Raw genomic sequence first — 27,935 nt, 5'->3', positions numbered from 1 at the left:
CTCCCAGGACAGGTACAGGGGGTTAGATACAGAGTAAAACTCCCTCTACACTGTCCCATCAAACACTCCCAGGACAAGTACAGGGGGTTAGATACAGAGTAAAGCTCCCTCTACACTGTCCCATCAAACACACCCAAGGCAGGTACAGGGGGTTAGATACAGAGTAAAGCTCCCTCAACACTGTCCCATCAAACACTCCCAGGGCAGGTAGAGCATGGGGTTAGATACAGAGTAAAGCTCCCTCTACACTGTCCCATCAAACACTCCCAGTACTCGATGTCTGGAAGCCAAGCTGTGCATGTAGTTTGTGATGGCAATGAACCAGTCTGAGGCCTGTGTGTGTGTGCTTTTTTTTTATGCAGTCACGGACCATGTCAGTGGATCTACACACAGATTCCTCACTGCAGGTTGAGATCTCTGATGCAGTGAGTGAGAGAGACAAAGTGAAGTTTACCGTCCACACAAAGGTATGTGCGAAGGGGATAGATAAACGTGCATTGAAATATTACAATCAGTGTTTGCAGCATCCTGCCTTTGCTGTGGTAAAGCGACCGAGGGGGGTTGGGGGGGCTGGGGGGGGAATGCTTCACTTAACCAGCTTCCAGCTGTGGCCCAGTGGTGTACTTTCTCACCCTGGAGTCCGGAGGATTGTGGGCTCGAGCCCCCACTCTGGGCCGACACTACCCGGGGGCAGTACTGAGGGAGTGCCGCACTGTCGGAGGGGCAGTACTGAGGGAGCGCTGCACTGTCGGAGGGGCAGTACTGAGGGAGTGCCGCACTGTCGGAGGGGCAGTACTGAGGGAGAGCTGCACTGTCGGAGGGGCAGTACTGAGGGAGAGCCGCACTGTCGGAGGGGCCGTCTTTTGCATGAGACATAAAACGAGGCCCCGTCTGCCCTCTCGGGTGGATGTAAAAGATCCCGGGGCCACTATTGGAAGAAGAGCAGGGGAGTTCTCCCCGGTGTCCTGGGGCCAATATTTATCCCTCGACCAACATCAGTAAAAGAACACGTGATCTGGTCGGTGCGTCCTTGTTGCTGTGGGATCTTGCTGTGCGTGACATTTGCAACACTGATTGTTTGGTTTTTTTCTTACTCCTTTTCCCAGACGAATCTCTCTCACTTCAAGCAGCCGGAGTTCTCGGTCGTCCGACAGCACGAGGAGTTTATTTGGCTCCATGACGCGTATTTGGAGAATGAGGAATACGCCGGGATTATAGTGAGTGACGGGACAGATTGCTCCCTGTACAATTTCCGGTCACCCTCCCCCAGGGCAGGTACAGGGAGTTAGATACAGAGTAAAGCTCCCTCTACACTGTCCCATCAAACACTCCCAGGGCAGGTACAGGGGGTTAGATACAGAGTAAAGCTCTCTCTATGCTGTCCCATCAAACACTCCCAGGGCAGGTACAGGGGGTTAGATACAGAGTAAAGCTCCCTCTACACTGTCCCATCAAACACTCCCAGGGCAGGTACAGGGGGTTAGATACAGAGTAAAGCTCCCTCTACACTGTCCCATCAAACACTCCCAGGGCAGGTACAGGGGGTTAGATACAGGGTAAAGCTCCCTCTACACTGTCCCATCAAACACTCCCAGGGCAGGTACAGCACGGGGTTAGATACAGAGTAAAGCTCCCTCTACACTGTCCCATCAAACAATCTCAGGGCAGGTACAGCACGGGGTTAGATACAGAGTGCACTGACTTCACAATATATTTAAGAATGCCCCCTACTAAACCCAGTGACAGTTCCATTTCCCACAGCATGTCGTCTTGAGTTCTGTTGATCTTTGGATGCTGATTTGGCCGTAAGCCGTGACTCAGTGGATGGCCGTCTCCCTCAACACTGAGTCAGATTGTAAGTTGGAGTCCCACTCCAGAAATGTGCACCCACAATCAAAGCTGACACTCCCAGTGCTGTGCTGAGGGAGCACCGCACTGTCGGAGGGGCAGTACTGAGGGAGCGCCGCACTGTCGGAGGGGCAGTACTGAGGGAGTGTCGCACTGTCGGAGGGGCCATCTTTCGGATGAGACGTTAAACGGAGGCCCCGTCTGCCCTCTCGGGTGGATGTAAAAGATCCCGGGGCCACTATTGGAAGAAGAGCAGGGGGAGTTCTCCCCGGTGTCCTGGGGCCAATATTTATCCCTCGACCAACATCACTAAAACAGATGATCTGGGTCATTATCACATCGCTGTGTGTGGGAGCTTGCTGTGCGCAAATTGGCGTTTCCCACAGTGAGGCGCTGTGGGGGTGAGAGATGCTGGGTAAATGCGAGTCCTTTTCTCCCCCTCGCTGTTGAATTGTTTAAACGTTGGGGCCCTTTCCCTGCCCGCAGATCCCCCCCGCTCCCCCGAAGCCAAACTTCGACGCGTCACGAGAGAAACTGCAGAGGCTCGGTGAGGGCGATGGATCGATGACCCGCGAGGAATTCGCCAAGATGAAGCAAGAGTTGGAATCGTGAGTGAGGGAGGGAGGGACTGGGGGCGGGGGGTGGGGAGGAGGAGGTAGGGAGGGGGGGTGGGGAGGAGGCAGGGAGGGGGGGTGGGAGGGACTGGGGGTGGGGAGGAGGTAGGGGGGGGGGTGGGAGGGACTGGGGGTGGGGAGGTGGGGGGGGGGGGGGGGGAGGGACTGGGGGTGGGGAGGAGGTAGGGGGGGGGGGGGAGGGACTGGGGGTGTGGAGGAGGCAGGGAGGGGGGGTTTGGTTTAGTTCCCCCCCGGGGTTTATACTCCACTCCAGCCTCCCCACCCCCCCCCCCCCACTGCTTCTGTTATCCGCTGCTGGAAGGTGCCCGTGTGGTGACCTTGGGAAAGGTCAGGAGTGGCTGTGATGCCTCCTCCTACAGTCGAATATCCCACAGGCACTCACTGGGCTAGCGCATGAAGAACGGTCCATTTGGGCTGCTGGCTGTTGTGGAAAATAATAAACCTCTTCCCTCTTTTCGCCAACTCCCAGCGACAGTCGGAAGTAAGGGCGGAGAAATAAACCAGGGTTCACTTCTAGATTATCATCTGATTGTCTCTCTGTCTCTCTCTCTCTCTCTGTGTGCGTGTGTCTGTTTGTGCGTGTGTCTCTGTTTGTGCGTGTGTCTCTGTTTGTGCGTGTGTCTCTGTTTGTGCGTGTGTCTCTGTTTGTGCGTGTGTCTCTGTTTGTGCGTGTGTCTCTGTTTGTGCGTGTGTCTCTGTTTGTGCGTGTGTCTCTGTTTGTGCGTGTGTCTCTGTTTGTGCGTGTGTCTCTGTTTGTGCGTGTGTCTCTGTTTGTGCGTGTGTCTCTGTTTGTGCGTGTGTCTCTGTTTGTGCGTGTGTCTCTGTTTGTGCGTGTGTCTCTGTTTGTGCGTGTGTCTCTGTTTGTGCGTGTGTCTCTGTTTGTGCGTGTGTCTCTGTTTGTGCGTGTGTCTCTGTTTGTGCGTGTGTCTCTGTTTGTGCGTGTGTCTCTGTTTGTGCGTGTGTCTCTGTTTGTGCGTGTGTCTCTGTTTGTGCGTGTGTCTCTGTTTGTGCGTGTGTCTCTGTTTGTGCGTGTGTCTCTGTTTGTGCGTGTGTCTCTGTTTGTGCGTGTGTCTCTGTTTGTGCGTGTGTCTCTGTTTGTGCGTGTGTCTCTGTTTGTGCGTGTGTCTCTGTTTGTGCGTGTGTCTCTGTTTGTGCGTGTGTCTCTGTTTGTGCGTGTGTCTCTGTTTGTGCGTGTGTCTCTGTTTGTGCGTGTGTCTCTGTTTGTGCGTGTGTCTCTGTTTGTGCGTGTGTCTCTGTTTGTGCGTGTGTCTCTGTTTGTGCGTGTGTCTCTGTTTGTGCGTGTGTGTGTGTCCCTCTGTGTGTGTGTGTGTGTGTGTCTCTGACCCTCTCTGACCCTCTGTCTATCTCCCCACAGTGAGTACCTCGCGATCTTCAAGAAGACGGTGGCAATGCACGAGGTCTTCCTGCAGCGGCTGGCGGCTCACCCTGTGCTCAGGAAAGATCACAACTTCTACGTATTCTTGGAGTACGACCAGGATGTGAGTCGGTCCCCTTCCCTGGGGCGGGGGAAGCGAGGTGCCGCGTGTTTACGAACCCCATTTCAGCGCCTGCATTGCGGGGTTGGACAAACCCTGTGCAGTCGTGACCCCCACACACGCCTGATCCTGGGCCCCCCCCCAGTCCCTCCCGCAGTGGCTCATCGGCTTGTGGGCCTCGTCTGCCTCGGTGTTGTCCAGGGCTCAGTGGGTCGCTCTCTCGCTCTCGCTTCCGAGTCAGAAGGTCGTGGGTTCGAGCCCCGCGCTCCCAATTACCTGAACCCATAATCCAGGCCAACACTCCCAGTGCCAGTACTGAGGGAGCGCCGCACTGTCGGAGGGGCAGTACTGAGGGAGTGCCGCACTGTCGGAGGGGCAGTGCTGAGGGAGCGCCGCACTGTCGGAGGGGCAGTGCTGAGGGAGCGCCGCACTGTCGGAGGGGCAGTGCTGAGGGAGCGCCGCACTGTCGGAGGGGCAGTACTGTCGGAGGGGCAGTACTGAGGGAGCGCCGCACTGTCGGAGGGGCGGTACTGAGGGAGCGCCGCACTGTCGGAGGGGCGGTACTGAGGGAGCGCCGCACTGTCGGAGGGGCGGTACTGAGGGAGCGCCGCACTGTCGGAGGGGCAGTACTGAGGGAGCGCCGCACTGTCGGAGGGGCGGTACTGAGGGAGGGCCGCACTGTCGGAGGGGCAGTACTGAGGGAGTGCCGCACTGTCGGAGGGGCGGTGCTGAGGGAGCGCCGCACTGTCGGAGGGGCGGTACTGAGGGAGCGCCGCACTGTCGGAGGGGCGGTACTGAGGGAGCGCCGCACTGTCGGAGGGGCGGTACTGAGGGAGCGCCGCACTGTCGGAGGGGCGGTACTGAGGGAGCGCCGCACTGTCGGAGGGGCAGTACTGAGGGAGCACAGCGCTGTCGGAGGGGCAGTACTGAGGGAGCGCCGCACTGTCGGAGGGTCAGTACTGAGGGAGCACCGCACTGTCGGAGGGGCAGTACTGAGGGAATGTCGGACTCCCTCCGCCCCACCCCCCTCCTGGCCCTCCAACTCGAACCAAGCCCGCTTGCAGCTAATATCAACAAGCCGGAAATGAGCACAGCTCTGCTGCAGTCCTGGTCTCCGCAGCTAGTGGTCGGGGCCCCTGTTGTCGTGCTTTATTCCAGCCTGGGAGCCTGAACTGGGCGTGGTGTCCCTGGTAAGGGAGCTGTAAATAGGCCAATGCGGTAATGGGCCGGTTGTCCACCAGAGGGAGCAGCTGCTCCATGCAATGAACGTACCATGGGAATTCAACTGCATTTGTTGTCATAGGCAGGCCCTCGGAATCGAGGAAGACTTGCTTCCCCTCTCTCTGAAGGTTGGCATGCAGGTACAGCAGGCGGTTAAGAAAGCAAATGGCATGTTGGTCTTCATAGCAAGGAGGTTTGAGTACAGGGGCAGGGAGGTGTTGCTACAGTTATACAGGGCCTTGGTGAGGCCACACCTGGAGTATTGTGTACAGTTTTGGTCTCCTAACCTGAGGAAGGACATTCTTGCTATTGAGGGAGTGCAGCGAAGGTTCACCAGACTGATTCCCGGGATGGCGGGACTGACCTATCAAGAAAGACTGGATCAACTGGGCTTGTATTCACTGGAGTTCAGAAGAATGAGAGGGGACCTCATAGAAACGTTTAAAATTCTGACGGGGTTAGACAGGTTAGATGCAGGAAGAATGTTCCCAATGTTGGGGAAGTCCAGAACCAGGGGTCACAGTCTAAGGATAAGGGGTAAGCCATTTAGGACCGAGATGAGGAGAAACTTCTTCACCCAGAGAGTGGTGAACCTGTGGAATTCTCTACCACAGAAAATAGTTGAGGCCAATTCACTAAATATATTCAAAAGGGAGTTAGATGAAGTCCTTACTACTCGGGGGATCAAGGGGTATGGTGAGAAAGCAGGAATGGGGTACTGAAGTTGCATGTTCAGCCATGAACTCATTGAATGGCGGTGCAGGCTCGAAGGGCCGAATGGCCTACTCCTGCACCGATTTTCTATGTTTCAACATGAGTCCTTAGGTGGCTGAACAGTCCAATCCGAGAGCCACAGTCCCTGTGAGAGAGACAATGGGACAGGCAGAAATAAGGGTTGTGTAGCAGGGGCAGGGTGAACCACAGGTATCGCAATCTGCTCTGGCCTGTGTGCAGTTAGAAATATACAAACTTTCTCCCGTAGGAAGGAATGGAAGGTGGGTCGGGTTCAAAGGCCACATCACGTGGGAGACAGGATTGATAAACAATCTCCCAAAGGATCCTCTAGGAGTGAGTGATCATAACACGGTTGAATTTCAAATTCAGTTGTGGGGTGAGAAAGTTGGATCTCAAACCAGGGTCCGAAGCTTAAATAAAGGAGACTACAAAGGTATGAGGGGGCAGAGTTGGTGAAAGTGAACCGGGAAAATAGATTAAAGTGTGGGACAGTTGATGAACAGTGACAGACATTTAAGGAGATATTTCATAACTCGCAACAAAAATATATCCCAATGAGAAGGAAAGACTAAGAGAAGGGATAACCATCCGTGGCTAACTAAGGAAATAAGGGATGGTATTAAATTGAAAACAAGGGCAGACAATGTGGCCAAGACTAGTGGGAGGCCAGAGGGTTGGGAAACTTTTATAAGCCTGCAAAGAACGACTTAAAAAAAAAAATGAGGGAAGATAGATTATGAAAGTAAACTAACACGGAATATAAAAAGAGAGTAAGAGTTTCTACAGGTACATAAAAAGGAAAATAGTGGCTAAAGTAAATGTTGGTCCCCTGGAGGATGAGACTGGGGAATTAATGGGGAACAGGGAAATGACCGAGACATTGAACAAATATTTTGTATTGGTCTTCACGGTAGGAGACACTTAAACATCCCAATAGTTGATAACCAAGGAGCTATAGGGAGGGAGGAACTTCACACAATCACTATCCGTGAAGTAGTACTCGGTAAAATAATGCTGCACAAGTCCCCTGGACCTGATGGTTTACATCCTAGGGTCTTAAAAGAAGTGGCTGCAGAGATAGTGGATGCTTTGGTTGTAATCTACCAAAATTCCCTGGATTCTGGGGCGGTCCCAGCAGGTTGGAAAACCGCAAATGTAACGCCCCGATTTTTTTTGAAAAAAGAGGCAGACAAAAAGCAGGAAACTGCAGAGCGGTTAGCCGAACATCTGTCGTTGGGGAAAAATGCTGCAGTCCATTATTAAGGAAGCAGTAGTGGGTTGATTCCGGAGATGAGGGGGTTGACTCGTGAGGAAAGGTTGAGGAGGTTGGGCCTCTACTCATTGGAATTCAGAAGAATGAGAGGTGATCTTATTGAAACGTATCGGATTACGAGGGGGCTTGACAAGGTGGATGCAGAGAGGATGTTTCCACTGATGGGGGAGACTAGAACTAGGGGGCATGGTCTTAGAATAAGGGGCCGCCCATTTAAAACTGAGATGAGGAGGAATTTCTTCTCTCGGAGGGTTGTAAATCTGTGGAATTCTCTGCCTCAGAGAGCTGTGGAGGCTGGGACATTGAATATAATTAAGGTGGAGATAGACAGATTTTTGAGCGATAAGGGAGTGAAGGGTTATGGGGAGCGGGCGGGGAAGTGGAGCTGAGTCCATGATCGGATCAGCCGCGATCGTATTAAATGGCAGAGCAGGCTCGAGGGGCCGAATGGCCGACTCCTGCTCCTATTATGTTCTTGGGCCTCAATGAACGTGGGTAATGCTTTCGTAAGTGTCAGCTATGGCTCAGTGGGCATCAGAGTACAATCCCAGCCGACACTCGGAGGGGCAGTACTGAGGGAGCGCCGCACTGTCGGAGGGGCGGTACTGAGGGAGTGCCGCACTGTCGGAGGGGCAGTACTGAGGGAGCGCCGCACTGTCGGAGGGGCGGTACTGAGGGAGCGCCGCACTGTCGGAGGGGCGGTACTGAGGGAGCGCCGCACTGTCGGAGGGGCGGTACTGAGGGAGCGCCGCACTGTCGGAGGGGCAGTACTGAGGGAGCGCCGCACTGTCGGAGGGGCGGTACTGAGGGAGCGCCGCACTGTCGGAGGGGCAGTACTGAGGGAGCGCCGCACTGTCGGAGGGGCGGTACTGAGGGAGTGCCGCACTGTCGGAGGGGCAGTACTGAGGGAGCGCCGCACTGTCGGAGGGGCGGTACTGAGGGAGCACCGCACTGTCGGAGGAGCGGTACTGAGGGAGCGCCGCACTGTCGGAGGGGCGGTACTGAGGGAGCGCCGCACTGTCGGAGGGGCGGTACTGAGGGAGCACCGCACTGTCGGAGGGGCAGTACTGAGGGAGCGCCGCACTGTCGGAGGGGCGGTACTGAGGGAGTGCCGCACTGTCGGAGGGGCAGTACTGAGGGAGCGCCGCACTGTCGGAGGGGCGGTACTGAGGGAGCACCGCACTGTCGGAGGAGCGGTACTGAGGGAGCGCCGCACTGTCGGAGGGGCGGTACTGAGGGAGCGCCGCACTGTCGGAGGGGCGGTACTGAGGGAGCACCGCACTGTCGGAGGAGCGGTACTGAGGGAGCGCCGCACTGTCGGAGGGGCGGTACTGAGGGAGCACCGCACTGTCGGAGGGGCGGTACTGAGGGAGCGCCGCACTGTCGGAGGAGCGGTACTGAGGGAGCGCCGCACTGTTGGAGGGGCGGTACTGAGGGAGTGCCGCACTGTCGGAGGGGCAGTACTGAGGGAGTGCCGCACTGTCGGAGGGGCAGTACTGAGTGAGCGCCGCACTGTCGGAGGGGCAGTACTGAGTGAGCGCCGCACTGTCGGAGGGGCAGTACTGAGGGAGCGCCGCACTGTCGGAGGGGCTGTACTGAGGGAGCGCCGCACTGTCGGAGGGGCAGTACTGAGGGAGCGCCGCACTGTCGGAGGGGCTGTACTGAGGGAGCGCCGCACTGTCGGAGGGGCAGTACTGAGGGAGTGCCGCACTGTCGGAGGGGTAGTACTGAGGGAGCGCCGCACTGTCGGAGGGGATAAACAGAGGCGGCTTTGCCCTGGATGGTGTTGGAGCTGCAACTCATCCAGGAAAGTGGAGAGTATTCCATCACCTGCCTGACTTGTGCCTTGTAGATGGTGGGCAAGGCTTTGGGGAGTCAGGAGGTGATAAGTTATCACCTTGCTGTGTGTGGGAGCTTGCTGTGAGGAAATGGCTGCCGCGTTTCCTACAACAGTGACCGCACTTCAAAAAGTGCTTTGTTGGCTGTGAGGTGCTTTGTGAACGGGGCCTGTAGAAATGCACATCTTTCTTTAACAGCTGAGTGTCCGTGGAAAAAACAGGAAGGAAATACTGGGCGGATTTCTGAAGAACATTGTGAAGAGTGCGGATGAAGCTCTGATAGCCGGGATCTCTGGGATTAAGGTACATCCTGAGCTCGTGTCAGCCTTGCTCTCGTTATTTACATATATTCCAAATCATGTTTGTTTATTTGCTCTCTAGATAGCTGGGTTTAGTGATTACATACAGAGTAAAGCTCCCTATACACTGTCCCATCAAACACTCCCAGGGCAGGTACAGGGGGTTAGATTCAGAGTAAAGCTCCCTCTACACTGTCCCATCAAACACTCCCAGGGCAGGTACAGCATGGGGTTAGATACAGAGTAAAGCTCCCTCTACACTGTCCCATCAAACACTCCCAGGGCAGGTACAGGGGGTTAGATACAGAGTAAAGCTCCCTCTACACTGTCCCATCAAACACTCCCAGGGCAGGTACAGGGGGTTAGATACAGAGTAAAGCTCCCTCTACACTGTCCCATCAAACATTCCCAGGGCAGGTACAGGGGGTTAGATACAGAGTAAAGCTCCCTCTACACTGTCCCATCAAACACTCCCAGGGCAGGTACAGCACGGGGTTAGATACAGAGTAAAGATCCCTCTACACTGTCCCATCAAACACTCCCAGGGCAGGTACAGGGGGTTAGATACAGAGTAAAGCTCCCTCTACACTGTCCCATCAAACACTCCCAGGGCAGGTACAGGGGGTTAGATACAGAGTAAAGCTCCCTCTACACAGCACTGTGCTGGGGATGAATCCTCTAGTCTAGGACACTACCCCCTGTCCAGGCGGGTCCCAGATGCAGATAATTTGAAGTGTATTCCTGGGCTGTGTGTTTGACTTGGTCGGTGATTAACAGCCGTCTCGGGGACATTCTCCTGTAGGAAGTGGACGAGTTCTTCGAACACGAGAGGACCTTCCTGATCGAATATCACAACCGGGTGAAGGACGCTACCTTGAAAGCGGACAAGAAGACTCGATCCCACAAAAGTACGTTTCTGATTCGCCTTGTGGCTTTCCACCTTCCCCACTCTGCGTTTCATCTTCGTATCCACTTTGTGTTATTACCCACTTCTCCCATCTCCATCTTCTCCCACCCAACTACCCCCGCAACCTCGCTGATAAATCGAGCTGCATCACCCCATTCAGCCCTTCGAGCCTGTTACATTAGGAACAGGAGGAGGCCATTCAGCCCCTCGAGCCTGTTACATTAGGAACAGGAGGAGGCCATTCAGCCCCTCGAGCCTGTTACACAGGAACAGGAGGAGGCCATTCAGCCCCTCGAGCCTGTTACATTAGGAACAGGAGGAGGCCATTCCGCCCCTCGAGCCTGTTACATTAGGAACAGGAGGAGCCCATTCAGCCCCTCGAGTCTGTTACATTAGGAACAGGAGGAGGCCATTCAGCCCCTCGAGCCTGTTACATTAGGGACAGGAGGAGGCCATTCAGCCCCTCGAGCCTGTTACATTAGGAACAGGAGGAGGCCCATTCAGCCCCTCGAGCCTGTTGCATTAGGAACAGGAGGAGGCCATTCAGCCCCTCGAGCCTGTTACATTAGGAACAGGAGGAGGCCATTCAGCCCCTCGAGCCTGTTACATTAGGAACAGGAGGTGGCCATTCAGCCCCTCGAGCCTGTTCCACCATTCAATCAGATCGCGGCTGATCTGTATTTTAACCCCATCTACCCGCCTTGGTTCTGTAACCCTTAATACCCTGACCCAACAAAAATCTCTCCACCCCAGTTTTGACATTTCTAATTGACCCCCGACCTCGACAGTGTTTTGGGGGAGAGAGTTCCCGATTCCCAGGGCCCTTTGTGTGAAGAAGTGCTCCCTGACATCACCCTGAACGGCCGGGCTCTAATGGTAAGGTGTCGCCCCCTTGTTCTGGACTGACCCACCAGAGGGAACACTTTCTCTCTCGATCTCCCCCATCGAACCCTTTAACCCTCTCAAACCCCTCGATGAGATCGCCCCTTAACCTTCCCCACTCGAGGGAACACAGGCCCAGTCTGTGTGTGTGACCTGCCCTCGGGATTTAACCCTCGAAGCCCCGGGGTATGGTTCTGGTGACTGCCCCGCTGCCCCTCCGAGGCCGATATATCCCCCTGAGGGGCGGGGGTCCCAGGACTGGACGCAGTCTCTCCCGATGGTGATCTGACCAGATTTATATCAACTGTAACATCGCTCCCACCGATTGTATTCCAGCCCCGAGATAAAGGCCAACATTCCATTGCCCTTTCAAATTATTTTTTGCCCCCGAGCGCTGGGTTTTAGTGATTCGTGCCGGAACCCCTAAATCTGTCTGCTCCCCCCCCCCCCCCCCACAGTTCTCGCCATTTCAGAAAATACTCTGATCTATCCTTCGCAGGTCCAAAAGTGGATGACCCTCATACTTCCCACGTTGAACTGTGTCTGCCCCATTTTTGCCCACTCACTGAATCTCATCTGCGTCCCTTCGTAGAACCAGAAATTTACAGCACGGACGGAGGCCATTTCGGCCCATCGTGTCCGCTCCGGCCGACCAAGAGCTACCCCGGCCTAATCCCACTTTCCCGCTCTGGGTCCGTAGCCCTGTAGGTTACGGCACTTCAGGTACACATCCAAGTACTGTTTAAATGTGGTGAGGGTTTCTGCCTCTACCGCCCTTTCAGGCCGTGAGTTCCACCCCAGACCCTCACCACCCTCTGGGTGAAGACATTTCCCTCAAATCCCCTCGAAACCTCCCCCCCCAATTACTTTCAATCTCTTCCCCCTGGTTGTTGACCCCTCTGCCAAGGGAAACAGGTCCGTCCTATCCACTCTATCCAGGGGTCTCATCATTTTATAGACCTCAATCCGGTCTCCCCTCAGCCTCCTCTGTTCCAAAGAAAACAACCCCAGCCTATCCAATCTGCCCTCTTGGCAACTTGCTGCTCCTGTCTGCACTATTTATTTAAGCAACGCCTTGATTTCAAAATTCTCAGCCTCGTGTTCAAGTTCCTCCATCGCCCTCGCCCCTCCCTATCTCTGTAATCCCCTCCAGCCCCACACAACCCCCCCCCGAGATGTCTGCGTTCCTCTAATTCTGCCCTCCTGAGCATCCCCTGATTATAATCGCTCCACCATCGGTGGCCGTGCCTTCTGTTGCCTGGGCCCCAAGCTCTGGAACTCCCTCCCTAAACCTCTCCGTCTCTCTACCTCTTTCCTCCATCAAGACTCCCCTTAAACTTTTTCTCACCAGCTCTAATCTTTCCTTTATAGAAACATAGAAAATAGGAGCAGGAGTCGGCCATTCGGCCCCTCGAGCCTGCACCGCCATTCAATAAGATCATGGCTGATCCTCTATCCCAACACAATATTCCCGCTCTCTCCCCATACCCCTTGATGTCTTTTGTGTCTAGAAATCTATCTGTCTCCCTCTTAAATATATTCAGTGACTTGGCCCCCACAGCCTTCTGTGGTAGAGAATTCCACAGGTTCACCACCCTCTGAGTGAGAACATTTCTCCTCATCTCGCTCCTAAATTTCCGACCCCGTATCCTGAGACTGTGACCCCCTTGTTCTAGACTTCCCAGCCCCGGGGAAACATCCTCCCCGCATCCAGTCTGTCCAACCCCGTCAGAATTTTATACCTTTCAATGAGATCCCCTCTCATTCTTCTAAACTCTAGTCATCACCATCACAGGCCGTCCCTCGGAATCGAGGAAGACTTGCTTCCACTCTTAACACGAGTCCTTAGGTGGCTGAACAGCCCAATACGGGAGCCACAGTCCCTGTCACAGGTGGGACAGACAGTGGTTGAGGGAAGGGGAGGGTGGGACAGACAGTGGTTGAGGGAAGGGGAGGGTGGGACTGGTTTGCCGCACGCTCCTTCCGCTGCCTGCGCTTGGTTTCTGCACGCTCTCGGCGACGAGACTCGAGGTGCTCAGCGCCCTCCCGAATGCACTTCCTCCACTTGGGGGCGGACTGGGCTTTGGGCCAGGGACTCCCAGGTGTCGGTGGGAATGTTGCACTTTATCAGGGAGGCTTTGAGGGTGGTCCCTTGTAACGTTTCCTCTGCCCCACCTTTGGCTCGTTTGCCGTGAAGGAGTTCCGAGTAGAGCGCTTGCTCTGGGAGTCTCGTGTCTGGGGGACATGCGGACAATGTGGCCCCCTGCCCAGCGGAGCTGGTCGAGTGTGGGTCAGTGCTTCGATGCTGGGGATGTTGGGCCTGGTCGAGGACGCTAACGTTGGTGCGTCTGTCCTCCCGGGGGATTTGCAGGATCTTGCGGAGACAGCGTTGGGGGTATTTCTCCAGCGACTTGAGGTGTCTACTGTACATGGTCCGTGTCTCTGAGCCATACAGGAGGGCGGGTATCACTACAGCCCTGTAGACCATGAGCTCGGTGCTGGATTTGAGGGCCTGGTCTTGGAACACTTTTTTTTTCCTGAGGAAAAGAGTGAATACAGGCCTACTCGCCCCAATCTCCTCGTACGCAGTCCTGCCATCCCGTGTGGCTCTGTCAAATATATGTGTTTAGTTTTGTGAAGCACCCTGGACGCTTTACTACGTTAAAAGGGCTGTATAAATGCAAGTTGTTAGTGGTGCAGCCAGCAAATGTGGTAAATCTGGCCGACAGCAGAGCTGGGATGACCCTTTTGCGGATTGTGCTGGTAGTGTGGCCACAATAAACTATCGGAAACTCTTGTCTGTCTCCACAGATGTAGCGGAGGATTACATTCCAATCTCGTCTGCCTTGTCCAGTTTGGGAACCTTGGATGCTAATCCACTCAGCAAGTACGAGAGCCATATTGTCAACTCCCGCCAACGTTTCTTCCCGAATTAGCAAGATTGCTGTCGGCCCTGACACGCTCGGCCTCTGTCAGGAGGTCGTGGGTTCGAGCCCCTCCCACTCCACAGACTTCACGCACAAGTCCAGGCCGACACTCCAGTGCCAGTACTGAGGGAGTGTCGGAGGGGCGGTACTGAGGGAGTGCCGCACTGTCGGAGGGGCAGTACTGAGGGAGCGCCGCACTGTCGGAGGGGCAGTACTGAGGGAGCGCCGCACTGTCGGAGGGGCGGTACTGAGGGAGCGCCGCACTGTCGGAGGGGCGGTACTGAGGGAGCGCCGCACTGTCGGAGGGGCAGTACTGAGGGATCGCCGCACTGTCGGAGGGGCTGTACTGAGGGAGCGCCGCACTGTCGGAGGGGCTGTACTGAGGGAGCGCCGCACTGTCGGAGGGGCTGTACTGAGGGAGTGTGTAGAGGGAGCTTTACTCTGTATCTAACCCCCTGTACCTGCCCTGGGAGTGTTTGATGGGACAGTGCAGAGGGAGCTTTACTCTGTATCTAACCCCCTGTACCTGCCCTGGGAGTGTTTGATGGGACAGTGTAGAGGGAGCTTTACTCTGTATCTAACCCCGTGCTGTACCTGCCCTGGGAGTGTTTGATGGGACAGTGTAGAGGGAGCTTTACTCTGTATCTAACTCCGTGCTGTACCTGCCCTGGGAGTGTTTGATGGGACAGTGTAGAGGGAGCTTTACTCTGTATCTAACCCCGTGCTGTACCTGCCCTGGGAGTGTTTGATGGGACAGTGTAGAGGGAGCTTTACTCTGTATCTAACCCCGTGCTGTACCTGCCCTGGGAGTGTTTGATGGGACAGTGTAGAGGGAGCTTTACTCTGTATCTAACCCCCTGTACCTGCCCTGGGAGTGTTTGATGGGACAGTGTAGAGGGAGCTTTACTCTGTATCTAACCCCATGCTCTACCTGCCCTGGGAGTGTCTGATGGGACAGTGTAGAGGGAGCTTTACTCTGTATCTAACCCCATGCTGTACCTGCCCTGGGAGTGTTTGATGGGACAGTGTAGAGGGAGCTTTACTCTGTATCTAACCCCCTGTACCTGCCCTGGGAGTGTTTGATGGGGACAGTGCAGAGGGAGCTTTACTCTGTATCTAACCCCCTTTACCTGCCCTGGGAGTGTTTGCTGGGACAGTGTAGAGGGAGCTTTACTCTGTATCTAACCCCCTGTACCTGCCCTGTGAGTGTTTGATGGGGACAGTGCAGAGGGAGCTTTACTCTGTATCTAACCCCCTGTACCTGCCCTGGGAGTGTTTGATGGGACAGTGTAGAGGGAGCTTTAATCTGTATCTAACCCCGTGCTGTACCTGCCCTGGGATTGTTTGATGGGACAGTGTAGAGGGAGCTTTGCTCTGTATCTAACCCCGTGCTGTACCTGCCCTGGGAGTGTTTGATAGGACAGTGTAGAGGGAGCTTTACTCTGTATCTAACCCCCTGTACCTGCCCTGGGAGTGTTTGATGGGACAGTGTAGAGGGAGCTTTACTCTGTATCTAACCCCCTGTACCTGCCCTGGGAGTGTTTGATGGGACAGTGTAGAGGGAGCTTTACTCTGTATCTAACCCACTGTACCTGCCCTGGGAGTGTTTGATGGGACAGTGTAGAGGGAGTTTTACTCTGTATCTAACCCCCTGTACCTGCTCTGGGAGTGTTTGATGGGACAGTGTAGAGGGAGCTTTACTCTGTATCTAATCCCCTGTACCTGCCCTGGGAGTGTTTGATGGGACAGTGTAGAGGGAGCTTTACTCTGTATCTAACCCCCTGTACCTGCCCTGGGAGTGTTTGATGGGACAGTGTAGAGGGAGCTTTACTCTGTATCTAACCCCGTGCTGTACCTGCCCTGGGAGTGTTTGATGGGACAGTGTAGAGTGAGCTTTACTCTGTATCTAACCCCGTGCTGTACCTGCCCTGGGAGTGTTTGATGGGACATGATGTGTTGAAAACTCCCCAGCTTAATAAAAAAAAAAAGAATCTATCGTCAAGATCTTGAGCTAGTTTTGTCGTGCGTGTGCAGAACGCTGGAATCTTGCCAGCTGCCCGCTAGCTCAGGAGAAGTGGGCTGTGTCGCAGTGGGGTGGAGCTCAATTCTGCTGTGCACTCGCGCCCCCCTCCCCCACAGTCTCCTTCCCCACCCCGCCCGGGGAATGGTGTTCCTGAGCCCCACGGCCATGGTTGTTACAGGGTTGTGTAACGCTGGGCGGTGACACTCGCTAACTGTTGCTGCTTGTCTTGACTCTCTGCTTCCGATGAGATCACTTTCCCTCTCAACGTTCGTTCTCTCTCTTTTTTTATTTTGCAGAAACTTCCTCAAACTGGCAGAACTTTTTGAAAAACTCCGGGTAAGTGCGTATCCCATTGCTGGCTCAGGGTCTGATCTCTCTCCTCGTTTGTACATGTGCCCATCTGTCTGTCCCTCACACTGTCTCTGTCCCTGTTGATATCTTCAGGCAGATAAGTTTTTTTTTTTAAAAAGGATGCTTATTAAAACGAGAATCCCCTGCCTCAGCTCATCCGCTGCTGAAACCCTCATCCCTGCCTTTGTTACCTCCTGACTTGACTTCCAACGCACTCCTGGCCGGCCTCCCACATTCTACCCGCTCACTGCCCCGTGTCCTAACTCGCACCGAGTCCCACTCACCCATCACCCCCTGTGCTCGCTGCCCCCGTGTCCTAACTCGCACCCAGTCCCACTCACCCATCACCCCCTGTGCTCACTGCCCCGTGTCCTAACTCGCACCGAGTCCCACTCGCCCATCACCCCCTGTGCTCACTGCCCCGTGTCCTAACTCGCACCGAGTCCCACTCACCCATCACCCCCTGTGCTCACTGCCCCGTGTCCTAACTCGCACCGAGTCCCACTCACCCATCACCCCCTGTGCTCACTGCCCCGTGTCCTAACTCGCACCGAGTCCCACTCACCCATCACCCCCTGTGCTCACTGCCCCGTGTCCTAACTCGCACCGAGTCCCACTCACCCATCACCCCCTGTGCTCACTGCCCCGTGCCCTAACTCACACCCAGTCCCGCTCACCCATCACCCTCTGTGCTCACTGACCCGTGTCCTAACTCACACCCAGTCCCACTCACCCATCACCCCCTGTGCTCACTGACCTACATTGGCTCCCGGTTAAGCAACGCCTCGATTTCAAATTTCTTGTTTACAAATCCCTCCATGGCCCTCGCCCCTCCCTATCTCTGTAACCCCCTCCAGCCCCACAACCCACCGAGATGTCTGCACTCCTCTAATTCTGCCCTCCTGAGCAGCCCTGATTATAATCGCTCCACCATCAGTGGCCGTGCCTTCAGCTGCCTGGGCCCCAAGCTCTGGAACTCCCTCCCTAAACCTCTCCCCCTCTCTCTCTCTCTCTCTCTCTCTCTCTCTCTCTCTCTCTCTCTTCCTTCAAGGCGCTCCTTAAAACCCACCTCTCTGACCCAGCTTTTGGTTGGCTGCATTAATTTCTACTTGTGCGGCTTGGTGTCAAATTTCTTAACGCATAACCCTCCTGTGAAGCACCTTGGGATGTTTCACTACGTTAAAGGTGCTATATAAATACCGGTTGTTGTTGCATTACTTTATCCAGAAGCTGGAGGGTCGGGTGGCGTCTGATGAAGACTTGAAACTTTCCGACTTATTACGATATTACATGAGGGACTCGCAGGCCGCGAAGGTAGGAATCTCTTCCCTCGGGAACGCTCTGTATGTCTCCGGGGGAACGGTCGTGCAGTCGGTATATAACGGGACTCGTAATCCGGAGGCCGGGACTAATGATCCGGAGACACGGGAATGTCACAAATGGGAGCAGGAGTCGGCCATTCGGCCCCTCGAGCCTGCTCCGCCATTTAATACGATCGCGGCTGATCCGATCATGGACTCAGCTCCACTTCCCCGCTCGCTCCCCATAACCCTTCACTCCCTTATCGCTCAAAAATCTGTCTATCTCCACCTTAAATATATTCAATGACCCAGCCTCCACAGCTCTCTGGGGCAGCGAATTCCACAGATTTACAACCCTCTGAGAAGAAGGAATTCCTCCTCATCTCAGTTTTAAATGGGCGGCCCCTTATTCTGAGACCATGCCCCCTAGTTCTAGTCTCCCCCATCATTGGGAACATCCTCTCTGCATCCACCTTGTCGAGCCCCCTCATAATCTGATACATTTCGATAAGATCACCTCTCATTCTGCTAAACTCCAATGAGTAGAGGCCCAACCTCCTCAACCGTTCCTCATAAGGCAACCCCCTCATCTCCGGAATTAACCGAGTGAACCTTCTCTGAACTGCCTCCAATGCAAATATATCCTTTCGTAAATACGGAGAGCAAAACTATACGCAGCACTCCAGACAGGAGTTCAAATCCTAGCATTGCTGGGAAGGTTGATGTGTGGCCTGGATACGTCCTGGTCTGCTCGGTTATGTGCTGCTGTGAGGCTCCCGCAGTCTGCCCTTGGGGAGATCACTATTGCTTCTTCAAGGGGAGTGCCACATACAACTGGGACATCTTGGTGCGAATCAAATTGCTTCAAGCCCCTCCCCCCCCCCCCCCCCCACACCGGGCTAAAGGTATCGTTTCAGCTCATCCGCTGCTGAAACCCTCGCCCCTGCCCCTCTACCGCTCCAGACTCCTGACTATACGCTCCCCTGGCCAGCCTCTCGCTTTCCGTAAACGTCAGCTCAGCATAAACTGTTCCCCCCCCCCCCCACCCCGCCCCGTGTCCTAACTCGCACACAGTCCCACTCACCCATCACCCCCTGTGCTCACTGCCCCGTGTCCTAACTCGCACCCAGTCCCACTCACCCATCACCCCCTGTGCTCACTGACCCGTGTCCTAACTCGCACCCAGTCCCACTCACCCATCACCCCCTGTGCTCACTGACCCCGTGTCCTAACTCGCACCCAGTCCCGTTCACCCATCACCCCCTGTGCTCACTGACCCGTGTCCTAACTCTCACCCAGTCCCGCTCACCCATCACCCCCTGTGCTCACTGACCCGTGTCCTAACTCGCACAGAGTCCCACTCGCCCATCACCCCCTGTGCTCACTGCCCCGTGTCCTAACTCACAACCAGTCCCGCTCACCCATCACCCCCTGTGCTCACTGCCCCGTGTCCTAACTCACACCCAGTCCCACTCACCCATCACCCCCTGTGCTCACTGCCCCGTGTCCTAACTCACACCCAGTCCCGCTCACCCATCACCCCCTGTGCTCACTGACCCCGTGTCCTAACTCGCACCCAGTCCCGCTCACCCATCACCCCCTGTGCTCACTGACCCCGTGTCCTAACTCGCACCCAGTCCCACTCACCCATCACCCCCTGTGCTCACTGACCCCGTGTTCTAACTCACACCCAGTCCCACTCACCCATCACCCCCTGTGCTCACTGACCTACATTGGCTCCCAGTTAAGCAACACCTCGATTTCAAAATTCTCATCCTGGTTTACAAATGCCTCACCCCTCCCTATCTCTGTAACCTCCTCCAGCCCCTACACCCCTCCCTATCTGTGTAACCCCCTACACCCCTCCCTATCTCTGTAACCCTTTCCAGCCCCTACACCCCTCCGAGATCTCTGCACCCCTCCAATTCTGCCGCCTTGCCCATCCCCCGATTCCCATCGCTCCACCATCGGTGGCCGTGCCTTCAGCTGCCTGGAACTCCCTCCCTAAACCTCTCCGCCTCTCTCGCCTCCTTTTTAAGACACTCCTTAAAACCAACCTCTTTGACCCAGCTTTTGGTCGCCTGTCCCAATATCTCCTTATGTGGCTCCATGTTAAATTGTTTGTCTCATAACACTCCTGTGAAGCGCCCGGGGACATTGTACTACATTAACGGTGCTATATAAATATGAGTTCTGAGTAGAGCGCTTGCTTTGGGAGTCTCGTGTCTGGGGGGGCATGCGGACAATGTGGCCCTGCCCAGCGGAGCTGGTCGAGTGTGGTCAGTGCTTCGATGCTGGGGATGTTGGGCCTGGTCGAGGACGCTAACGTTGGTGCGTCTGTCCTCCCAGGGGATTTGCAGGATCTTGTGGAGACATCGTTGGTGGTATTTCTCCAGCGACTTGAGGTGTCTACTGTACATGGTCCGTGTCTCTGGCAAGCGAGCCCCAGGGTGGGCAGAGGAAACGTTACAAGGGACCACCCTCAAAGCCTCCCTGATAAAGTGCAACATCCCCACCGACACCTGGGAGTCCCTGGGCCCAAAGACCAGTCCGCCCCTAAGTGTAGGAAGTGCATCCGGGAGGGCGCTGAGCACCTCGAGTCTCGTCGCCGAGAGCGTGCAGAAACCAAGCGCAGGCAGCGGAAGGAGCGTGCGGCAAACCAGTCCCACCCTCCCCTTCCCTCAACCACTGTCCCACCTGTGACAGGGACTGTGGTTCCTGTATTGGGCTGTTCAGCCACCTAAGGACTCGTGTTAAGAGTGGAAGCAAGTCTTCCTCGATTCCGAGGGACTGCCTGTGATGATGATATATCTATTGTTGTATAAATGTCTGTTGTTACACAAGAACATAAGAAATAGGAGCAGGAGTCGGCCATTCGGCCCCTCGAACCTGCTCCGCCATTTAATACGATCATGGCTGGTCCGATCATGGACTCAGCTCCACTTCCCTGCCCGCCCCCTTATCCCCTTATCAATTAAGAAACTGTCTATCTCTGTCTTAAATATATTCAATGACCCAGCCTCCACAGCTCTCTGAGGCAGCGAATTCCACAGATTTACAACCCTCAGAGAAGAAATTCCTCCTCATCTCAGTTTTAAATGGGCGGCCCCTTATTCTAAGACCGTGCCCCCTAGTTCTAGTCTCCCCCATCAGTGGAAACATCCTCTCTGCATCCACCTTGTCGAGCCCCCTCAGAATCTTCTACGTTTCGATAAGATCACCTCTCATTCTTCTGAACTCCAATGAGTAGAGGCCCAACCTCCTCAACCTTTCCTCATAAGTCAACCCCTTTATCCCCGGAATCAACCGAGTGAACCTTCTCTGAACTGCCTCCAAAGCAAGTATATCCTTTCGTAAATATGGAAACCAAAACTGCACGCAGTACTCCAGGTGTGGCCTCACCAATACCCGGTATAACTGGAGCAAGACTTCCCTGCTTTTATACTCCATCCCCTTTGCAATAAAGGCCAAGATACCACTGGCCTTCCTGATCACTTGCTGTACCTGCATACTATCCTTTTGTGTTTCATGTACAAGTACCCCCAGGTCCCGCTGTACTGCGGCACTTTGCAATCTTTCTCCATTATAATAATAACTTGCTCTTTGATGTTTTTCTGCCAAAGTGCATGACCTCACACTGCTATAGGTGCTGTATAAATGCCTCCTGTTGTTGTGCAGGACCTGCTATACCGGCGAGCTCGGTCTCTGTCTGACTACGAGAACGCCAACAAAGCCCTGGACCGGGCCCGGATGAAGAACAAAGATGTGAAGCATGCAGAGACCAATCAGCAGCTGTCCTGCCAGAAATTCGAGAAACTCTCTGATTCAGCCAAGCAAGGTAAAGGGGAAAGGACGCGGCTTTAAAAAATTGGGGGTCACCCTCCAAGGTGCTGACTGGTAAATGTTTGATTGGGGCATCGAGTGCCGTTTGTGTAGCGCCTCCACAGTCGAATAGCTGTGGGTTCAACACTGTGCCTTTGCACTTCCTGTATGTCCAAGGGTGGTCATTGAATCTGTGGCTTGTGTTCATTCAACACTCATTCAATCTGCCTGAATCGGGTCATCACTCGTGGCTCAGTGTGTAGCGGGCACTCTCTCGACTCTTTTGAGTCAGGCAGTAATGGGTTCGAGACCCCACTCCAGAGACTCGAGCCCCATAATCCAGGCCGGCACTCCTCCACTGCCAGTGCTGAGGGAGCGCCGCACTGTTGGAGAGGCAGTACTGAGAGTGTGCTGCACTGTCGGAGGGGCAGCACTGAGGTAAGGGAGCGCCACACTGATTCCTGGAATGGCAGGACTGACCTATGAAGAGAGACTGGATCAACTGGGCCTGTATTCACTGGAGTTTAGAAACTTAGAAAATAGGTGCAGGAGCAGGCCATTTGGCCCTTCGAGCCTGCACCACCATTCAATAAGATCATGGCTGATCATTCCCTCAGTACCCCTTTCCTGCTTTCTCTCCATACCCCTTGATCCCCTTTAGCCATAAGGGCCATATCTAACTCCCTCTTGAATATATCCAACGAACTGGCCCCAACAACTCTCTGTGGTAGAGAATTCCACAGGGTAACAATTCTCTGAGTGAAGAAGTTTCTCCTCATCTCGGTCCTAAATGGCCAACCCCTTATCCTTAGACTGTGTCCCCTGGTTCTGGACTTCCCCAACATCGGGAACATTCTTCCTGCATCTAACCTGTCCAGTCCCGTCAGAATTTTATATGTTTCTATGAGATCCCCTCTCATTCTTCTAAACTCCAGTGTATAAAGGCCCAGTTGATCCAGTCTCTCCTCATGTCAGTCCTGCCATCCTGGGAATCAGTCTAATGAACCTTCGCTGCACTCCCTCAATAGCAAGAACATCCTTCCTCAGATTAGGAGACCAAAACTGAACACAATACTCCAGGTGAGGCCTCACCAAGGCCCTGTACAACTGCAGTAAGACCTCCCTGCTCCTATACTCAAATCCCCTAGCTATGAAGGCCAACATACCATTTGCCTTCTTCACCACCTGCTGTACCTGCATGCCAACTTTCAATGACTGATGTACCATGACACCCAGGTCTCGTTGCACCTCCCCTTTTCCTAATCTGCCGCCATTCAGATAATATTCTGCCTTCGTGTTTTTGCCCCCAAAGTGGATAACCTCACATTTATCCACATTATACTGCATCTGCCATGCATTTGCCCACTCACCTAACCTATCCAAGTCAACCTGCAGCCTCTTAGCGTCCTCCTCACAGCTCACACTGCCACCCAGCTTAGTGTCATCTGCAAACTTGGAGATATTACACTCAATTCCTTCATCCAAATCATTAATGTATATTGTAAATAGCTGGGGTCCCAGCACTGAGCCCTGCGGCACCCCACTAGTCACTGCCTGCCATTCCGAAAAGGCCCCGTTTATCCCGACTCTCTGCTTCCTGTCTGCCAGCCAGTTCTCTATCCACGTCAGTACATTACCCCCAATACCATGTGCTTTAATTTTGCACACCAATCTCTTGTGAGGGACCTTGTCAAAAGCCTTTTGAAAGTCCAAATACACCACATCCACTGGTTCTCCCTTGTCCACTCTACTAGTTACATCCTCAAAAAATTCCAGAAGATTTGTCAAGCATGATTTCCCTTTCATAAACCCATGCTGACTTGGACCGATCCTGTCACTGCTTTCCAAATGCGCTGCTATTTCATCCTTAATAATTGATTCCAACATTTTCCCCACCACCAATGTCAGGCTAACCGGTCTATAATTACCTGTTTTCTCCCTCCTTTTTTTAAAGTGGTGTTACATTAGCTACCCTCCAGTCCATAGGAACTGATCCAGAGTCAATAGACTGTTGGAAAATGATCACCAATGCATCCACTATTTCTAGGGAAATAGAAGAATGAGAGGGGATCTCATAGAAACATATAAAATACTGACGGGACTGGACAGGTTAGATGCAGGAAGAATGTTCCCAATGTTGGGGAAGTCCAGAACCAGGGGTCACAGTCCAAGGATAAGGGGTAAGCCATTTAGGACCGAGATGAGGAGAAACTTCTTCACCCAGAGAGTGGTGAACCTGTGGAATTCTCTACCACAGAAAGTTGTTGAGGCCAATTCACTAAATATATTCAAGAGGGAGTTAGATGTGGCCCTTACGGCTAAAAGGATCAAGGGGTATGGAGAGAAAGCAGGAGTGGGGTACTGAAGTTGCATGATTAGCCATGATCTCATTGAATGGTGGTGCAGGCTCGAGGGGCCGAATGGCCTACTCCTGCACCTATTTGCTATGTATTGTGCTGTCGGAGGGTCAGTACTCGGAGTACCGCACTGTCGGAGGGGCAGTACTGAGGGAGCGCCGCACTGTCGGAGGGTCAGTACGAGGGAGCACCGCACTGTCGGAGGGTCAGTACGAGGGAGCACCGCACTGTCGGAGGGTCAGTACGAGGGAGCACCGCACTGTCGGACGGCTGTCTTTCGAGTTGAGACATTAAACTGAGGCCCCGTCTACTCTCTCCGCTGGGTGTAAAAGATCCCGGGGCCATTATTGGGAGGAAGAGCAGGGGAATTGTCCACTGGTGTCCTGGGCCAATATTTCTCCCTCAGGCACCATCACCGAAATCTCGTCTTTCTTTTGACGCAGAACTCACAGACTTTAAAGTGCGACGGGTATCGGCCTTTCGGAAAAACATGATTGAAATGACGGAGCTGGAGTTGAAACATGCCAAGGTACGCAGCGGACACTGGCACAGACTAAATTGGCAGCCTGTGGGCAGGGGCTCCCTCTCATCCAGTGTTTACCTGCATTGGAGAGAAAATTGTGAATTTTCCTCACTCAGCGGGCTGTTGCGATCGAGAACACACGACCTGAAGAGAAGGAGAAATGTGCCGGGGCTGTGGGGAGAGAGCAGGGGGGAGTGGGACTGATTGGATCGCTCTGTCACAGAGCCGGCACAGCACGGGCTCGAGGGGCCCAGTGGGATCCTCCTGTGCTGATAACATTCTATACTCCCGATCTCTGTAACCCCCTACACCCCTCCCTATCTCTGTAACCTCCTGCAGCCCCTACACCCCTCCCTATCTCTGTAACCTCCTCCAGCCCCTACACCCCTCCCTATCTCTGTAACCCCCTCCAGCCCCTACACCCCTCCCTATCTCTGTAACCCCCTCCAGCCCCTACACCCCTCCCTATCTCTGTAACCCCCTACACCCCTCCCTATCTCTATAACCTCCTCCAGCCCCTGCACCCCTCCCTATCTCTGTAACCCCCTCCAGCCCCTACACCCCTCCCTATCTCTGTAACCCCCTCCAGCCCCTACACCCCTCCCTATCTCTGTAACCCCCTACACCCCTCCCTATCTCTGTAACCCCCTCCAGCCCCTACACCCCTCCCTATCTCTGTATCCCCCGCCACCCCCTACACCCCTCCCTATCTCTCTAACCTCCTCCAGCCCCTCCCTATCTCTAACCTCCTCCAGCCCCTACACCCCTCCCTATCTCTGTATCCCCCGCCACCCCCTACACCCCTCCCTATCTCTCTAACCTCCTCCAGCCCCTCCCTATCTCTGTAACCTCCTCCAGCCCCTACACCCCTCCCTATCTCTGTAACCTCCTCCAGCCCCTACACCCCTCCCTATCTCTGTAACCCCCTCCAGCCCCTACACCCCTCCCTATCTCTGTAACCCCCTCCAGCCCCTACACCCCTCCCTATCTCTGTAACCCCCTCCAGCCCCTACACCCCTCCCTATCTCTGTAACCCCCTCCAGCCCCTCCCTATCTCTGTAACCTCCTCCAGCCCCTACACCCCTCCCTATCTCTAACCTCCTCCAGCCCCTACACCCCTCCCTATCTCTGTAACGTCCTCCAACCCCTACAATCCTCCACGATCTCTGTGCTCCTCCAATTCTGCCCCCTCACTCATTCCCCCGAATTCCGTCGGTGGCCATGCCTGGGCCTCCAAGCTTGCATATTCCCTCCCTAAACCTCTCCGCCTTTTAAGACGCTCCTTAAAACCTACCTCTTCCGCCAAGCTTTTGATCGACTGACCTACTATGTGGCTCGGGGTCTGATTTGCGCTCCTGTGAAGCGCGCTGGCACGTTTCACTACGCTGTGGCTGGGGGCTGGGCCTTTGGCTTGTTTGTTACCCGGTTTTGACCCCCTGCGGCACAAAATGGAGCAGCCCAGCGTTCCGCGCCCGGTCGCTATCCTCTGGTCGGATTGTGCGATGGCGCTGAGAAGCACTGGCGGGGGAGAGCTGTGCCGGAAGTTTCGAGTCTCACACGACCTGTATGCCGTGCCTAGGTTACCGCCAGGGAAGTTGGATAAAAAGGGAAGTTAAAAGTTTTTATTTTTTTTAGTGATTTGAGAGTTAAGGGTCTTGGTGATGTTTTTCACCCCCTCCGAGTGCTCCCGTCCCTGGGCCGCAGATGTAGTTCAGCGGCTAAAAGGCAAGCGATTAATCGGGCGGCTAAATTTCCCGCCCCCGCGAAAATGCAGCCCGAGGTTGGCGCTGGAGCCCGCAGTCGTGGTCTGAAGCCTCTGATTAATGTCCTCTCTTTGTGCCTCTTGTCTCCAGGCCAACCTGCTGCTACTGAGGAACTGCCTGAGCACGCTGAAGGGGGAACAGTAGCCAACTGTGGCCGCTCACATCACATTTGGAGAGGGGAGCAGCTTACTTTTCCCACCCTACACACCCCTCCCCCCCAAAAAAAGAGAAATGTGTTTATTTTTATCATGTTGGAATTGTTTTTTTGGGGGGTTTGAATCGATGGAACGGTGTTGGGGTAGGAGTTCTGGAATATAAGACCCTAGAGTTGGTGGCGATCTTGTTTGGGGTTTATTGGGGGATGGGGGGGGGGTTGAGCTGACCATCTCGTTTTGTTCATGCGTTCATTCATTCCCGGAGCCCCACCACGCTCCTGCTCCCGCCGGCCCTGCGGTGCGAACAAGCGTTCCCGCAGGCTGCCCGGGAGAGGGGGGGCGGTGTTTCACGTTCGTTGAATTCTTCATCGCAGGAGACTGTTGTGCTGTCCCAACTTTTTTTTTTAAACCCCCGAGAGCCTCTGGTGCGCTGATTTCCCAGACCGCCACCCTGACGTGGTTCGACTGGGATCTGTTTTGCCGCTAACGATTCCCCAGCCATATACACCGGCAGAAGGGAGCCTTCAGATACCTTATTTTTGGCCACCGAGCAGGAAGCACTGACTTAATACGCCCAGGACTCATTCAGTCCAGAGGCCGAGTCCTGCATCTTGCGCACAGGTGGGGAAGTGGAGTGGCGGTAAATCGGCCCTTGATCAGCACCAACCTGAACCCCAGCAACTGTTCAGATGTTAAACCACTGTAGTGGGCGCCTCTCAGTTGGGACAGTATAGAGGGAGCTTTACTCTGTATCTAACCCCCTGTACCTGCCCTGGGAGTGTTTGATGGGACAGTGTAGAGGGAGCTTTACTCTGTATCTAACCCCGTGCTGTACCTGCCCTGGGAGTGTTTGATGGGACAGTGTAGAGGGAGCTTTACTCTGTATCTAAACCCCTGCTGTACCTGCCCTGGGAGTGTTTGATGAGATAGTGTAGAGGGAGCTTTACTCTATCTAACCCCCTGCAGTGTTTGACGCTGAAATGTTTTCCATTCTTGGTACCAGCAATCTTGTGCTGCAAAACATTCCACAAGGACTGAAGCCATGTTGCCTGTGTACTGGGGGGAGAGCACTTTGCCGCATGGATTGCGGAAGGGTTATTCAAACACACCTTGTTTAAGTGTTCATGACATGAGAGACTCTTGGCACAGTATTTTTCCAGTCCTGTGATCAGATGTGAGCCCTCTGGTTCCTGTCTTTAGCCTTGTTCAAGAATATTGAGTCTTGTCTCTAACTTGTTAATAAGTGTCAACACAAACATTGTTTCCCACCCAAAAACAAGTTGCACACTGGGTGTCCCTCCTAGTCCTGACTTGATCTACAACCCTGTGAGGTATAACACAGGCTGAGCAATGCTGCTGTAATCTGTGGCCCTGGGATGTGTTTGTCTTTTTTTTTAAAAAAGTGTGTAAGTCCTGGTTTGAGATCTTTAACCAGCTCCCAATTACTTTCTGGCCTGTTGATTTCTAAATAAAATGCGGAGCAGAATTTCATGGTTGCTTGTCTGTGTGTCTTGGTTGTTTGACCCTTGCTTGTAGTGCAAGACTTTAATGGAAGCACTATCATACTGGCTCCTGTGAG

The 27,935-nt window shown here is 54.3% G+C and overlaps 1 protein-coding gene across 1 annotated transcript; it reads left to right on the top strand.

The window, feature by feature from the left end:
* Positions 1-332: 332 nt before the first annotated feature.
* On the top strand, positions 333-27,847 carry LOC139239411 (sorting nexin-32-like). Its single transcript, XM_070868110.1, has 12 exons — positions 333-467; positions 1,107-1,217; positions 2,335-2,456; positions 3,859-3,982; positions 9,245-9,349; positions 10,148-10,253; positions 13,946-14,021; positions 16,381-16,420; positions 17,663-17,749; positions 21,415-21,574; positions 24,359-24,444; positions 26,292-27,847. Exons 1-12 carry the CDS (start codon positions 357-359, stop codon positions 26,343-26,345), a joined length of 1,182 nt encoding a protein of 393 aa, XP_070724211.1. The 5' UTR covers positions 333-356; the 3' UTR covers positions 26,346-27,847.
* The last annotated feature ends 88 nt before the right edge of the window (positions 27,848-27,935 follow it).

Source organism: Pristiophorus japonicus, chromosome 27, assembly GCF_044704955.1.
Source record: "Pristiophorus japonicus isolate sPriJap1 chromosome 27, sPriJap1.hap1, whole genome shotgun sequence".
Taxonomy (NCBI): Eukaryota; Metazoa; Chordata; class Chondrichthyes; family Pristiophoridae; genus Pristiophorus; species Pristiophorus japonicus.
The sequence above is the reverse complement of the archived record's forward strand: the minus strand, read 5'-3'. Positions and strand labels throughout refer to the sequence as shown.